Source organism: Fragaria vesca, linkage group LG3, assembly GCF_000184155.1.
Source record: "Fragaria vesca subsp. vesca linkage group LG3, FraVesHawaii_1.0, whole genome shotgun sequence".
Taxonomy (NCBI): Eukaryota; Viridiplantae; Streptophyta; class Magnoliopsida; order Rosales; family Rosaceae; genus Fragaria; species Fragaria vesca.
Genome location: NC_020493.1, coordinates 2,156,654 through 2,172,897, shown reverse-complemented (window position 1 = coordinate 2,172,897; position 16,244 = coordinate 2,156,654). Strand labels below are relative to the sequence as shown.

General features: G+C 40.2%; 1 protein-coding gene and 1 pseudogene across 2 annotated transcripts; both read left to right on the top strand.

Annotated features, from left to right (window-relative positions):
* Positions 1–564: 564 nt before the first annotated feature.
* On the top strand, positions 565–2,983 carry LOC101302239 (dehydration-responsive element-binding protein 2C-like). Its single transcript, XM_004293442.1, has 3 exons — positions 565–767; positions 1,935–2,465; positions 2,819–2,983. The coding sequence occupies exons 2-3, from the start codon at positions 1,974–1,976 to the stop codon at positions 2,921–2,923; spliced, it is 597 nt and encodes a 198-aa protein (XP_004293490.1). The 5' UTR covers positions 565–767; positions 1,935–1,973; the 3' UTR covers positions 2,924–2,983.
* Positions 2,984–3,462: 479 nt separating this feature from the next.
* Positions 3,463–11,334, top strand: LOC101309715 (annotated as a pseudogene). The gene is made up of 3 exons (XR_184351.1): positions 3,463–10,462; positions 11,053–11,147; positions 11,323–11,334. The product of XR_184351.1 is annotated as a pre-mRNA-processing-splicing factor 8-like (transcript).
* The last annotated feature ends 4,910 nt before the right edge of the window (positions 11,335–16,244 follow it).

Sequence of the window (16,244 nt, the reverse complement as noted above, 5' to 3'; positions counted from 1 at the left end):
CGTTCAAATCATTAAACTAAATCAAACTTTTGAAAGTCTTAACGATCACCAAATCATATGAAATTTTGTAGAGGTGATCTACTCATATAGACCTAAGATATGAACGGTAGAGATGTAAAAATTCAATTGGGAAGTGGTATAATGCCCTATCCCTAGAAAGTGGCTAAAAATAGGAATCCCTCAATGGAAGGGGGCTGAAGGGATGTTATTCCCGTGGGCGGAATAGCTCATGTATTAATATGATCTTACAAGATCAAGGTATGGTGATCAAAATGACTTTTAATTTACATTCACTGCGCAGATACTCGATTAATACACTTAGAAAGGAATGTAAAAAAATGTACATGTTCAAGATAATATATCCTTCAAAAATGTCCATTTGCCACACTAATCATAATCAAAGATTCAAAATATAAAGAATGGATCTTTCAGCCCAAAGGCTTATTGGGTTGATGGCGCTGTGTAGTTTCACAAGGTCCAAAATTTCAAATAATTGGTAGGTGGCAATTTTCGGGTCGGTGCAAAAAGATTTCAAATAAATGGCAAAAGGCAAAGATAAAAACCGGAGCCGAATATTAAAACTCAGTTTGGGGGAAAATTCAACTAAAATTAGGGTTTTCGTTCATTTTCATGTTCGTCATTGACTCGCTGTCAACGCTTTCGCCTGCTCTCTGTTTCTATGAAGCTATAGCATTCTGGGTTTCTATGTTCTGTTTTCCCTAGCCCAATTTGCGATTCAAGGCTGGGGAGTCACGGAGCAGAACAAGGTAAGAGATGTCTGTTTTTCAAATTTTGAATCGATTTCTACTGAGATCTGTGTGGATTTCTTTCAATTAAAGATAGAAATTGCAGAAGTTGAATGGATTCGGTTTTTGGTTCAGAATTATGTGTTTTTGGTGTTATGTTGGTACTTGGTAGGTTAAATCGTATGGAGAAGAATTGGGTTTGGTCAGGTTTGTATACTTCCATGCATGTATGAATTCCTTTGTGTGTTTGATTGATAAGGTTTTGGTTTATTGAAAATCGTGGGTTATAGGAAATTTGCCAATTGGGTTCTTTCAAAACTGTAGCTTGGATTAAGTTAATGACGTTTATCATGTTGGATGAGGATCTTTTATGTACGATTAAATTCTTAGTTGAGCTAAAGAATTAGATTCAGAAGAGAAATTGAGGTGAGTTTTGAGGTTGTATGGCCGGCGAAGCCAATGTTGAGTGTGCTCTCTAGAAGTTTGCCTCTGATGCTTGTGGAGCAAGGACCTTGTTTGCATATTCTGAGTTTGCATTTGAGTAAATCTTGTGAAGTTTTAGTAACATTAGGTCAAATTTCTTTATAAGGATCCGTTGCATTTTACAATGGTGAAACTGTTGGGGACGATAAATGCAAGGGCGTGTGGGATAGGTCGTTGATAGCAGAATGCTAAAGTGCTGAAGGTTAGGAATGTATTTAAATTTCCCATTGTGTGCCTAGTGAAAATGTTGAATTTGAGGGTACTCCAAGTGGCCAGTAACATTTTGTTGCAATTTCTTGTTTCTTTCTCTATGTACTTACCTTGCAGTTTTAGTGCAATGAAGCATTAGTTTAATGTCTGTTTGCTGATTGCATATGATTGTGCATGAAGTTGTTGCTTTCCTCTTTATTTTTTTGTCTATATGGGCTTAGCATTCGCAAGTAATATTGGTTTTGAAGACTTGATATAATGATTATATACTGAATTATCTGAGGAAGAAATTGTTGTAGCATTTGATTCTGTCTTGGCTTCTTGATATTTCCATGTTTTGATGTGATGGTGATCTCATGCCTGCATGGAGGGTTGTTGCTTTGACTTTAGTTTGGTCTAGAGGGGGTAGGCTTAGTCAAGTAATATCATCCAGAAGCTAAGTTTTGGTCTATAAAGGTTATACTAAAGACAAATTCCTCTTTCTATTATTGGCAGGTATCTCGTTGTATTCCTGTTCAGTACAATTTGGACTTTATGACCAACTTGAAGAAAGTCCATACTAAACAGGATGGATCTAGTCCTGTGGCTGAGATTCTTGCAAAATGGAAAGAGTATAATGACCATCTGGAATCATCCAATGATGGGAGTAAACCTACTCGCAAAGTTCCTGCCAAGGGGTCTAGGAAGGGATGCATGAAAGGTAAGGGAGGACCTGAGAATTCTCGATGCAACTACAGAGGTGTTAGGCAGAGGACATGGGGAAAGTGGGTTGCTGAAATCCGGTCACCAAATAGGGGAAGTAGGCTCTGGCTAGGTACCTTTCCAACTGCAATTGAAGCTGCTCTTGCTTATGATAAAGCTGCCAGGGCCATGTACGGTTCCGCTGCCCGTCTCAACTTTCCTAAGGTTACCTTCTCCAGTTCTGGTAGAGCAACTGTACTGGCTCCTTCCTGTGTAGCGACTTCTGCAGGTTCAGAATCATCGGGAACATCAGGTCACTCTGAGGATTTTTCTCCTCAGGATAAGGTGAATTCACATTCACCTCACATAGTGAACAATGATGTCATCGATCTAAATCAAATGGATCTAAATCAAACTGAGGAGGAAGGATGAAGAATCAAAAGTTATTGGCCTTCTTGGGCATAAATGTATATGTTTAGTTTATATACTTGGGTGATGGGGGAGGGTGTTGGTTGTTGTTAATGGCTGATTAGCTATGTGGTGGAGGGTAGAGTTTGCTTTGTATCTTTGAGATGACAGGAGTGTTGGTACTTAAGATTAAGCAATTTTTCGCTTTCAATGCTCATTTCCTTTTCGATCTTAATGCATCTTGGAATTCATAGTGTAATTTAAGACCTTAGTTTGTCAATTTTTGGCAGGTTGGGTATGTCTATACGATATCTCTACTTTGCCTGTGCCAAAAATTGACAAACGGGTCAACATCTTCACACCAAGTCTTTCGAGAAAAAGGAAAACGTATCTAGGTCAGTTCCTATATTGGATATGGTTTCTAGTTCTTAAAAGATCATCTTCATAGTGATTTGTTTCTACTTTACGCATCTTCCTGTCTTAAATCATCGAATACTGCATTGCTTTGTCTGAAATCATTTTATGCTGCCTTGGGTAGTGTCACTTGCACCTTACTCTTCACCCTAATTTGATCCTTTTTTTTTAATAGCCTAATTCGATTTTTTTTTCTAATCAGTTAAACTACTTAGAAACTAGAATGAGTCTGTTATGGGTCGAACTCACGACTTCTCACATGTAAGAGATTTGAAAATAAAATCGAGTCACGTTAGATAGAAAAAGAAAAAAACAAAAGAGAAAAAAAAAAAGCAAAAAAAAAAAAAATCAATTATGAGTTATGACGTATGACTAGCCCAACAGCACCGACAAGAGCCACAGCATAGAAACCTATATATACTCCAACCTAACTTCATCCCAAAACTATTTCCAAACCCACCACTAAAATCAACCCGCCCTAAAATCCCAGCAAAACTTAGATTAACCCTAATCCCAATTCATGTGGAACAACACCGAAATTCCACCGCCGGCGACGACCTGCGAATCCACGATTCCACCACCGGCCGATCTGGACGAGAAGGCCCGCAGATGGCAGCAGCTCTCCTCCCGCAAGTGGTCATCCACCCGCCACGGCGAACGGCGCGTCGTCGATTCGCGAAAGGAGGACATGCCGCCGGAGCACGTGAGGAAGATCATCAAAGAGCACGGCGACATGTCGTCCAGGAAGTACCGGCACGACAAGCGCGTCTACCTCGGCGCTCTCAAGTTCATCCCTCACGCCGTGTACAAGCTCCTGGAGAATATGCCGGTGCCGTGGGAGCAGGTCCGTAACGTGAAGGTGCTGTACCATATCACCGGAGCGATTACATTCGTGAACGAGACGCCGCTGGTTGTGGAGCCGATCTACATGGCGCAGTGGGCCACAATGTGGATCATGATGCGGAGGGAGAAGAGGGATCGCCGGCAATTCAAGAGAATGAGGTTTCCGGCGTTCGATGACGAGGAGCCTGTGCTGGATTATGCTGATAATTTGCTAGATGTTGAGCCGCTCGAGGCGATTCAGCTTGAGCTGGACAAGGATGAGGATTCTGCTGTGTATGACTGGTTTTATGACCATAAGCCTCTAGTGAAGACCAGGATGGTGAATGGGCCGGGTTACAGGAAGTGGCAGCTCTCGCTGCCGATTATGGAGGCTCTTTACAGGCTTTCTGGACAGGTAATTTCCAATTTGACTGACAGGAACTATTTCTATTTGTTTGATAAAGAGTCGTTTCTGACAGCCAAGGCATTGAATATTTGTATACCAGGTGGGCCAAAATTCGAGCCGTTGTTTAGGGATACGGAGACAGGGGAGGAGGATTGGAATGAGTTTAATGACATAAACAAGCTCATTATTCGGTCTCCGCTGAGATCAGAGTACAGGATTGCATTCCCTAGTCTTTACAATAGCCGGCCCAGGAAGGTAAAGCTCTCTGTTTATCACACACCTATGGTTATGCATATTAAATCTGAGGATCCTGATCTGCCTGCATTTTATTATGATCCATTGCTAAACACAATACCTAGCACTAACCGGAACAGTTATGATAGTTGTGAGGAAGATGATGAATTTGTTTTGCCTGAAGGGGTGGAGCCTCTTTTGAGTCATACTGAGCTTTATACTGATACCACTGCTGCTGGGATTTCCCTGTTTTTTGCACCATGCCCTTTTAACATGAGGTCTGGGAGGACTCGTCGGGCACAGGATATTCCTCTTGTGTCAGAGTGGTTTAAGGAGCATTGTCCTCAGTCTTATCCAGTTAAAGTTCGAGTCAGCTATCAGAAGTTGTTGAAATCTTTTGTGTTGAATGAGGTGCATCGTAGGCCTCCCAAGGCACACACGAAGAAGGACTTGTTTCGTTCTCTTCAGGCTACTAAGTTTTTCCAGACTACTGAGCTTGATTGGGTTGAAGCGGGTCTTCAAGTCTGTAAGCAGGGTCATAACATGCTGAATCTGTTGATACATAGGAAAGGTCTGAACTACCTTCACCTTGATTATAATTTTAATCTCAAGCCTGTGAAAACCCTGACAACAAAAGAGCGCAAGAAATCTCGGTTTCGTAATGCTTTTCATCTGTTGCGTGAAATCTTGCGGTTGACAAAGCTTGTAGTTGATGCTCAGGTCCAGTTCCGTTTGGGTAATGTTGATGCCTTTCAACTGGCTGATGGTCTGCAGTACATGTTTTCTCATGTTGGTCAGTTAACTGGAATGTACCGTTACAAGTACAGGTTGATGCGGCAGATTAGAATGACCAAAGATTTGAAGCACTTGATTTACTACCGTTTCAAGACTGGGCCGGTCGGAAAAGGGCCGGGATGTGGATTCTGGGCACCAATGTGGAGGGTGTGGCTGTTCTTCCTTCGTGGCATAGTCCCTCTTCTGGAACGGTGGTTGGGAGGTTTACTTGCTAGACAATTTGTAGGGCGACATTCTGTGGCAAAGAGAGTAACTAAGCAGCGTGTCGAAAGCAATTTTGAACTGGAGTATCGAGCAGCTGTCTTGAAAGATATTCTGGATGCGATGCCAGCGGGCATGAAGCAAAATAAGGCGAAAACAATTATGCAGCATCTCAGTGAGGCATGGCGTTGTTGGAAAGCAAATATTCCATGGAAGGTTCCTGGTATGCCTGCTCCCGTTGAGAATATAATTCTTCGTTATGTCAAGGCAAAGGCAGATTGGTGGACACATGGTGCTCATTATAACCGTGAACGTATTAAAAGAGGTGCTACAGTGGATAAGACAGTTTGTCGAAAGAATCTCGGAAGATTAACTCGCCTTTGGCTAAAGGGAGAGCAGGAGCGACAACACAATTATCTCAAAGATGGTCCATATATTTCAACAGAAGCAGTGTCAATTTACACAACTACTGTGCTTGGTTGGAGTCAAGAAACTTCCAACATATTCCATTTCCTCCTCTGTCATATAAGCATGATACCAAACTCCTTATCCTTGCTCTGGAGAGGTTGAAGGAATCTTATACTGGAGCAGTAAAATTGAACCAGCATCAAAGAGAGGAGTTGGGTCTCATTGAACAAGCCTATGATAACCCCCATGAGGCGTTGATACGGATAAAACGTCACTTGATATCACAGCGTGCCTTCAAAGATGTGAGCATAGAGTTCATGGATCTGTACAGCCATCATATTCCAGTTTTTGAGATTGATCCTCTTGAGAAGATTACAGATGCATATCTTGATCAATATCTGTGGTATGAGGCTGACAAACGTCAGCTCTTCCCAAACTGGATCAAGCCTGCAGACTCAGAGCCACCCCCACTTTTGGTCTACAAATGGTGTCAGGGAATAAACAATCTAGAGAATATATGGGACACAAGTGAGGGGGAGTGTGTGGTGATGCTTCAGACAATGCTTGAGAGATTTTCTGAAAAGATTGACTTGACACTGCTAAATAAGCTTCTACGTCTTGTTCTTGACAACAACCTTGCTGATTACATCACTGCAAAAAACAATGTCTTATTGTCTTACAAAGATATGAGTCATACAAATTCCTATGGTCTCATGTGGTCTGCAGATTGCGTCATTTGTTTTACAGTATTATGGGCTGGTTTTGGATCTAATGCTTCTTGGATTGACTCAGGCCAGTGAAATTGCAGGTCCACGGCTGAAGCCGAATGAGTTCATGACTTATGGGGACACAAAGGTTGAGACTCACCATCCTATCAAGGTGTACTCTCGATACATAGACAGGGTGCATATCTTATTCCGCTTCACTCACGAAGAGGCTAGGGACCTTATCCAGCGATATCTTACTGAGCATCCAGATCCGAATAATGAAAATATGGTTGGATATAATAATAAGAAGTGCTGGCCAAGAGATGCAAGGATGAGGCTCCTGAAACATGATGTCAATCTTGGAAGGAGTGTCTTTTGGAATGTCAAGAACCGTCTCCCTCGAAGCATAACAAGTTTGGAATGGGACAACAGCTTGGTTTCTGTTTACAGCAAGGAAAATCCAAATTTACACTTCAGCATGTGTGGATTTGAAGTGAGAATACTTCCCAAGATAAGAATGAGTACGAAGGAACACCAAAGAGATGGAGTTTGGAACTTGCAGAATGAACAGACAAAGGAAAGGACTGCTGTTGCTTTTCTACGTGTTGATGATGAATACATGAAGGCATTTGAGAATCGTGTAAGGCAGATCCTCATGTCCTCAGGGTCTACAACCTTCACAAAAGTTATCAACAAATGGAATACAGCCCTTATTGGTCTTATGACTTACTTCCGTGAAGCAGTTGTGCATACACCAGAGCTGTTAGATTTACTGGTCAAATGTGAAAATAAAATTCAGACCCGCATTAAGATTGGATTGAATTCCAAGATGCCAAGCAGATTTCCACCTGTCATTTTTTACACTCCAAAAGAAATTGGAGGACTTGGCATGTTATCTATGGGTCACATATTGATTCCACAGAGTGACCTCAGATACTCTCGGCAGACGGAAATTGGTGTGACACACTTTAGGAGTGGAATGAGTCATGAAGAGGAGCAGCTGATTCCAAATCTTTACCGTTACATACAACCATGGGAGAGTGAGTTTGTAGATTCACAGCGTGTTTGGGCAGAATATGCACTAAAAAGGAAGGAAGCTCTGGCACAAAATCGGCGTCTTACCCTTGAAGATTTGGAAGATTCATGGGATAGGGGAATACCACGCATAAATACATTGTTCCAGAAGGATCGACACACTTTAGCATATGACAAAGAGTGGAGAGTCCGCACAGATTTTAAGAAGTACCAAATCTTGAAGCAAAATCCTTTCTGGTGGACACACCAAAAGCATGATGGGAAATTATGGAATCTCAACAATTATAGAACTGATGTGATCCAAGCTCTTGGAGGAGTTGAGGGAATACTTGAACACACCTTATTCAAAGGTACATACTTCCCTACTTGGGAGGGTCTCTTCTGGGAAAAGGCATCTGGATTTGAGGAATCGATGAAGTATAAAAAGTTGACAAATGCTCAAAGATCTGGCCTCAACCAAATCCCCAATCGTAGGTTCACACTTTGGTGGTCGCCTACCATAAATCGAGCCAATGTCTATGTCGGTTTTCAAGTGCAGCTGGATCTAACTGGAATATTTATGCATGGGAAGATCCCAACCTTGAAGATATCACTGATTCAGATATTCCGTGCACACTTGTGGCAGAAGATTCATGAAAGTGTTGTGATGGATCTTTGTCAGGTTTTGGATCAGGAATTGGATGCTTTGGAAATTGAGACTGTGCAGAAGGAAACCATACATCCCAGGAAGAGTTACAAAATGAACAGCTCTTGTGCAGACATTCTTCTCTTTTCTGCTCATAAATGGCAAATGTCAAAACCTAGTCTTGTGGCTGAGCCAAAGGACGAGTATGATCAGAAAACAAGCAGTAAGTACTGGATAGATGTGCAACTCCGTTGGGGAGATTATGATTCTCATGATATTGAACGTTACACCAGGGCGAAGTTTATGGACTATACGACTGATAACATGTCTATCTATCCTTCTCCGACAGTAGTGATGATTGGAATTGATTTAGCTTATAATGTGCATTCTGCCTTTGGTAACTGGTTTCCTGGATCAAAACCACTGATTCAACAGGCAATGAACAAGATCATGAAGTCAAATCCAGCATTATATGTGTTGAGGGAGCGTATAAGGAAAGGATTGCAGTTGTATTCCTCTGAGCCTACAGAGCCATATTTGTCTTCCCAAAACTATGGGGAGCTCTTCAGCAATCAAATTAAATGGTTTGTTGATGATACAAATGTGTATCGTGTTACAATGCACAAGACTTTTGACGGAAATCTTGTTACAAAACCAATCAATGGTGCTATTTTCATGTTCAATCCAGGGACTGGGCAGCTGTTCTTGAAGGTTATCCACACGAGTGTGTGTGGGCAGGACAGAAGCAACTTGGGCAGTTGGCTAAGTGGAAAACTGCAGAAGAAGTTGCTGCTCTTGTGCGTTCTCTACCTGTTGAAGAACAGCCAAAGCACATTATTGTGACTCGTAAGGGAATGCTCGACCCATTGGAGGTTCACTTGCTGGATTTCCCAAACATAATTATAAAAGGAAGTGAACTGCAGCTTCCATTCCAGGTTTGCTTGAAAATTGAGAAGTTGAATGATCTGGTACTAAAGGCTACTGAGCCACAGATGGTTCTTTTTAATGTCTACGATGATTGGTTGAAGAGTGTTTCATCATATACTGCATTCTCTCGGCTCATTCTGATTCTTCGGGCACTACATGTGAACAGAGACAAAGCAAGTATGTTGTTGAAGCCTGACCGTACAGTCATTAGTGAGCCACACCACATTTGGCCTTCTCTTTCTGATGAGCAATGGATGAAGGTTGAGCGTGCTCTAACAGATCTCATACTGTCAGACTATGGTAAAAAGAATAATGTGAGTACATCAGCCCTCACACAGTCTGAGATTCGTGATATAATACTTGGAGCAGAGATTACTCCACCGTCTCAACAGAGGCAAGAGATAGCCGAGATTGAGAAACAGGCTAGAGAAGCAAGTCAGCTGACAGCACTCACCACAAGGACCACAAATGTGCATGGAGATGAGCTTATTTCCACCACTACTAGTCAATATGAGCAAGCTTCATTCAGGTCCAAAACTGATTGGCGTGTGAGAGCAGTATCAGCCACAAATCTACATCTTCGTGTCAACCATATATATGTGAGTTCAGAAGATACAAAGGAAGCGAGTTACACATACATCATGCCAATGAACATTTTGAAAAAGTTTATCTGTGTTTCTGATCTGAGGACACAAATTGCTGGTTACTTGTATGGTATAAGCCCACCTGACAACCCTCAGGTTAAGGAAATCCGCTGCATTGTGATGCCACCACAGTGGGGCACCCATCAGCAAGTTCATCTTCCATCAACTCTTCCTGAGCATGATTTTCTCAATTGTTTGGAACCTCTGGGATGGATGCACACCCAGCCAAATGAACAACCTCAGCTTTCTCCTGAGGATTTGACAGCTCATACTAACATGTTGGAGAATTCAAAGCAGTGGGATAGGGAGAAATGCATTATTATGACCTGTGCTTTTACTCCAGGTTCCTGCTCGTTAACTGCGTATAAAGTTACTCCATCTGGTTATGAGTGGGGATGTTATTCTAATAAGAACACCGGAAGAAACAGTAATCCACTAGGTGGATACCTTCCAACTCACTATCAGAAGGTCCAGATGCTTCTCACTGACCGCTTCCTTGGTTTCTACATGATTCCTGATGATTGTCCATGGAACTTCAATTTCATGGGAGTGAGGCATGTGACATGAAGTATGGCGTCAAGCTTGGACCACCCAAGGAGTACTATCACGAGGAACACCGACCAACCCATTTCATGGAGTTCAGCGAACTAGATAAGGATGATCCAATGGAGCTAGATCGAGATGATTCCTACGCATAGTCTTCTTCGTTTTTCCTGGTAATTTTCTCATTCACTTTAAACTTGCAGTGAGAGTGAGAGTAGTGTATTTCCATCATATTATGGAGACTGTTCCAGAGCTTGCCATGTTCCCCTAGATGCTATCTCTTCTTTTTTCCTTTTTCTCATTTGCTGAGGATTCTTGTTCAGTTTATTTGCTATATTTTGAAATAAAGTTGTTCAGATTGTTTTCTCTTCGTGTGTCCTTGAACTTTTATTTGCACTTGCAGTTTTCACTTCAGTTCATTATAACCTGCAATATATTGCTTTCAGAAGTTGGCTGCATTAAATTGTTGTTGTTTTCTTTTTTTAAGCATTGAAGAGGTATTGAATTTTTTTTTTGGTGGTGAAAAAACCTTTATTCATAAAAACGTCTAATACATACCCATATGATCCATAACTGATGGATACCGATTGAAGAGATATTGATGGATACCGATCGACCCCAATACATGAAGATGTGACTGAATGATTCTTGTATGCCTTTGTTATATACACATAGGATTTGGAATCTGACTAATCTATATTTTAAATAAGATGTGATGCATATTATAATTTGAGGTATCTTTGATTTCATGGACTAAATTCAGCCGACAAACTTCTTGCATACATGATGCCAGGCAACATGGGACTCAAAATTTAAGGGCATGATTTGCATCCTTCAACTGATAAACAAAGGCCACAGGTATTATGTTTCAGGTTTTTGGTCAAGCAGTCTTATTTGATGAATTTTTTTCTCCCCCCCCCCCCCCCCTTTTTATGTCATAATAATGATATAATTTAGAGATTTTTATATACTGCAGCATGCAGTGTGTTTAATATTTTATCTGCCTGATTAGTATCTTTTCTTCATTATGAAGCAAAAACTTGTTCTGGCCTGACTTTGGCTTTGAGAAGAGCAAAAATAAAGAGGTTGTGTGACTTTGTTTGAATTTTGAGGTCTTCTCCTACTGTAGACAGTTGGGTTTGGCTTGCATTTACCACCCATTACTCAAAATACAGTGTGTTCTTGTTGGATTCGGAGCAAGTATAACTGTATCAGTAGTAAGGCAAAATTGACCAGTGTGCTCTTCCTAGATCAATTCGCACGGTTGAAGGAACAAAGGAAGCCATTAATGGAGATGAAGGCGTTGGTTGAGTTCATAACTTGGTGCAGCATTTCATTCTTGTATTATTATTTGTTAATTAGGTAGGGGAATACTAGAGAGTTCAAATCAAACACTGGCACTCCAAAGGCCAACTGGAAAACTGTCTTTATATTTGCACAATTGTACCTACTACTTTTCCAGCTAACCCCAGCTGTGTCCCAAAAGTCCATAGCAGTCTAATAAGGAGGTTTTGATGAGTCTTTTATGGCCCCAATGCAAAACTCTTATGCCACATTGTAATATAAGAATAATAGACTAACAAACTGCAGAGAAAAAATCTCTAAAACAATGAAATTCAAAGTAAATAAAATCAAAATAGGGGAAAACTAATCTTTGGTTCTATGTCTATCATATTGGAACATATCAAATCTGCCGGAATGAAATGACCTCAAACAACCCGGCAATCTGCCGGACTTTGATGTCTAGTCTATAATATGTCATAAGTGAGAACTTCTGAGCTGTGTAAACAGTGCCCTAAACCTAAAGAATGCAAAATGTTCCTTTTTCTTTATGAAAACAATTAAACATCGGCTCTATCACATCAGACACCATAATTAGTTTTATCAAGTAACAACATTATAACAAGGACAACTAATTTGCTTGAATTATACTTTAGCAGTTTTGCCTCTAGCAGCTTCAATTACCACAAATAAGGATTTCGCATCTCCTATTCTCCTTATCAAAGTCTAAACAATGCAAAATGACCTTATTTGTTTATGAAACTATGATTTTCCTTCTCCACCATCTTTACTTTACTCTATTTTTGACCACCTACTTCACTACTGTAGTGCACAGAGATTCCAGTTGTAGTTGAATGTCTTTTTGTAAAGTATGCATATGTTTCCCTTCACACTCTTTTAACCATTAAGCTCTCACTCACTCACGTCCCCTCACTCACCTCTTCACCAAAATTCAAACCACTCCATTTCTTTTTCTTCCGCGTAATATCAAAGTATCAAACTTTCCCCAGATCCCACCCCAAAGACTCAACCTTTACAAACCTCATCACACATGGGACCCATTATCAACCTCAACCTGGAAGACACACGTCCTCCCCCAAAATCCCAAAGCCACCCATCCCTCTCCTATATAAACCCCAAACCCCCCAAACGCAACTCACTTCAATAGTCTCAAAACAGCATCATAGATTTGCGTCAACACCCAAAACCACTATTATCCCAAATACTCTCATTTTGTTCCTCACATGGCTAGAGTTGGTCTGGTTTGGCTAGTTCTTCTAGCTGGGATCCTTGCGGTGCAGGCAACGGCTCAAAAATCTGAGCTGAACCCAACTGAGGTTAAGCCCAAGAATGAGGTTCTAGCAGCACATTCAGATTCCGATTCAGGTTCAGGTTCAGATCAGAGTAGTGTTTCTGTTGCTGAAGAGCCATCTCATAGTATGGAGGAGTCTCAAGTGGCTGAAGGTCCATCTATCAGAAAGTTGGGGTCATCAAAGCATCACCAAGATAAGTCTGTTGCTGGTGGAGGTGTCATTATTGGTGGGCTTGTCACTGCCATTTTTGCAGCTGTGTTTTGTTACATCAGGGTCACCAGGAAAAGGGGTGGTGTTTATTAAGCTCCATTGATTTCAGGGTAGTTAGTACTTAGTAGTTAGTAGTGTAGTGATTTTGATCCACACAGAAACAAAATACATGATATCAGTGTAGTCAAGTTTAGCGCTTTATTTGTTCATATATGATGATATATTAGATTGAGATTATCAAGTTCCTCCAATTTTTGTGCATCTCTGTTCTCTAAATGCTTTCTTTTTCTCTTGGTTTTTCCAAAGTCCAAGTCGATGAGGTGTGGCCTGGTTTTCTGGCACAATCTAGGTGGAGATTTAGTATCTAAAACATAAAGTAGTTTTCCATCACCTGAAAGAAAAGAAATGCAAAAAGAGGCTGTTCTCAAAACCTAACACTGCAGATGTTTTTCTGTTCTACACTTTTGCTTTTGGTAAATATCAGCAGCTCTGAAAGCTTCTATGCCATTTGAGATCTGCTGCAAACTTTATTAATCAACATAGTTTCCTCAAGAATTACCAATGCTCCAAACTTTCAATCACTAATTGTAAATGAAGTAGTACAAATTGTTTCCTTCACCTGAAAGAAAAGAAAAGCAAGAAAAGGCAGTTCTCAGAAAACTGATCCTGCAGATATTGTTCTGTTCTGCTTTGATGAAATCAGCTTGGAGATCTTCCCAAGCTTATTATTTAATCATTTGCAGAGAAACCTGAATATGAAGACGGGGTTCCAAAAGAAAACCAAAGTTTTAAACTATAAAATTTTCAATTAGTGCTTGCATCATTGATTCAATTCATGCATACTTTAGTAGTCTAAGAAAGTGGGATAATGCCAAAGCATATAATTTTCTATATTATGCTAAGTCCAGGTCGGTGCCTCTTTTGCAAACCCAAATATAATTCATAAAATGAGAAGCTTTGATTTAAATTTCTGCTGCATATGGTTTTCCATAATATGATATCAGAATTGAACGCGGAATCAGGTAGATGCATAGAGTAATATTACATGCATGGCGAGATTGATTGCTGCCCGATTCGTTTTGAAAAAGAAGAGTCAAACAGGGAACTGGAAGATGACAAATCTTCCAGGTTTTCACATGGAAGGAGTTGGACTCAATTCTTTCTTTTGGAACCAACCACATATATTCTTGCTTCTTTAGTCAGTAATCTAATGTTTTTCTGGATCTTTTTTCTTTTATATATGTATTCAGCTACACCAAACCTTACTTTTGTCTTTGTCATGCATGATTCGAGCAAATAAATTCTTACAGGTTCCTTTCATAGCAACTTCCCATGGTGCATGTCATGGTGATCACATGTACAAGTTTACATCAGATGATCAGAAAAAAGTGTTGATGTAGCTGTGGTATGCATGAAGATTAGTGACATTATCTTCGTTCAACGAGATGATAAGAAGTTTACATGGTCATTTTTTGTTTATTTGTAATGTGTAATGCGATTCATCGAATGCACCGTCTCAACTCTCAAGTTTATGAGCAACTTACAGCTTTTCTTCAAAAATGAAGAAGAGCAAAACAAGTAATAAACAAAAAATTGAAGTGAGTGCAATTTCTTAACTTTCACAAGTCCCCTTCCTAGATCCTCCCTGGTCGTATTCTATCTGAATTAAGTTTATTTGCACCATAATCTCTTCGAGTTGACCTTCGTGATATTACTATCTTACTCTCTAGAATTCACAAACCTCTTGGGGTTGACCTTACTTTATCAAAGCCTTGTGATCAAGTCCAAGTTCTCTTGTGAATTAAAAACCAGTTCACAAACTTGACTGTAAGATCTTTATTACAATCCCCAACTCGTGGTTTAGCAGCAATGAAAGGAAAAGGAAGAACCCCGTTCCTTTTCGTGGTTCATAAGGAACTGTCATCATGTGTCTTCAAAATGCTTAGTTAGATGTGTGTCATTGTCATTACAGACAGTGCTGCATTATTGCCATCTACGATCAGTCATCCTCTATGAACCAGAAACTAAATACGTAGCAGCTATTCGGTACCAAATTGAAATTTTCAGAGGAGACCTCTAACCAATATGTTTAGTAATGGAGGAGATGGGGTGGTTTAAGAAGGATGGCCCTTAAATGATAGCCTTAAAGAGAAAGATGGTTTTGAAGACTGCAACATAACATGAATTAACTTTCCTGGCAGGTAACGGTATTAAGATTTAAGAGTAAGGCAGCATTGAAGAGAAATTGAGGTCTTGAAATATATGATTCAATGAAAGGTTGAGAGGTTGGGATTGGTAGTAGTAGGGTCTGATCAATAACCGATTCCATGAATTAGACAAGTGATCATTTTTGTGGCCAAATTATCTGTTCATTAGCTGGTGGTTTTGTTCACAAATCACAATCATCTTTTGCCCTTTTCTCAATAACCTTACCATTTATTGGGGAAGTGTTGGTTGGAAGAAGGACAAACCTGTTGCATCCTTTTGATCCCCAATAGCAAGTCGCGACCTGGTTTTAACTCTAAAATGTAATCTCTTAATCCACTTAGCGTGTCTTCATGACACTGAAATTTGTAACGTCACAAATAACTGTGCTATATGCTTAGGAGTGACATATTTGGAGCCTAAAAGCCACAATAACATATTCAAAAGTCATAATATCGTTCTTATTATAAGGTCAACATTGAATATCAGTCTCTTAGAAAAACACCAAAACATCATTTTTTCACCGATATTTGTGAGACATTTTTTTTTATATCAAAATTGCATGTTCTTATTTTTTAAAAGAAACCTCTCATTTGGTAGAACATAATTCCAAAAGGCTCCTGATGAACTGATCAGATTCAATAATGTCAACCCAAATCAAGGCAAAAAAACAAAAAAAACAAAAAACAAAAAAACAAAAATGTTTTAGCTGAAGAACACTCAAAGGGCCTTATAAATTAGTACGGGCCTGCTCACCCTAAACCCTGTCCAGAAGTTTCCAGAAGCCCAAGTCCACCTACACAATGCAAAAGCTCTAACAAACTTCTCTTTGCGCCATAACCGTCTTCACTGTCACGCTTTTCTCTCTTTCCCTCCAAACTAACAAACTCACACACCAAAAAGACCATTCTCTCCCTCTCCCTCTTCTTCTTCTCTCTCTCTCTCT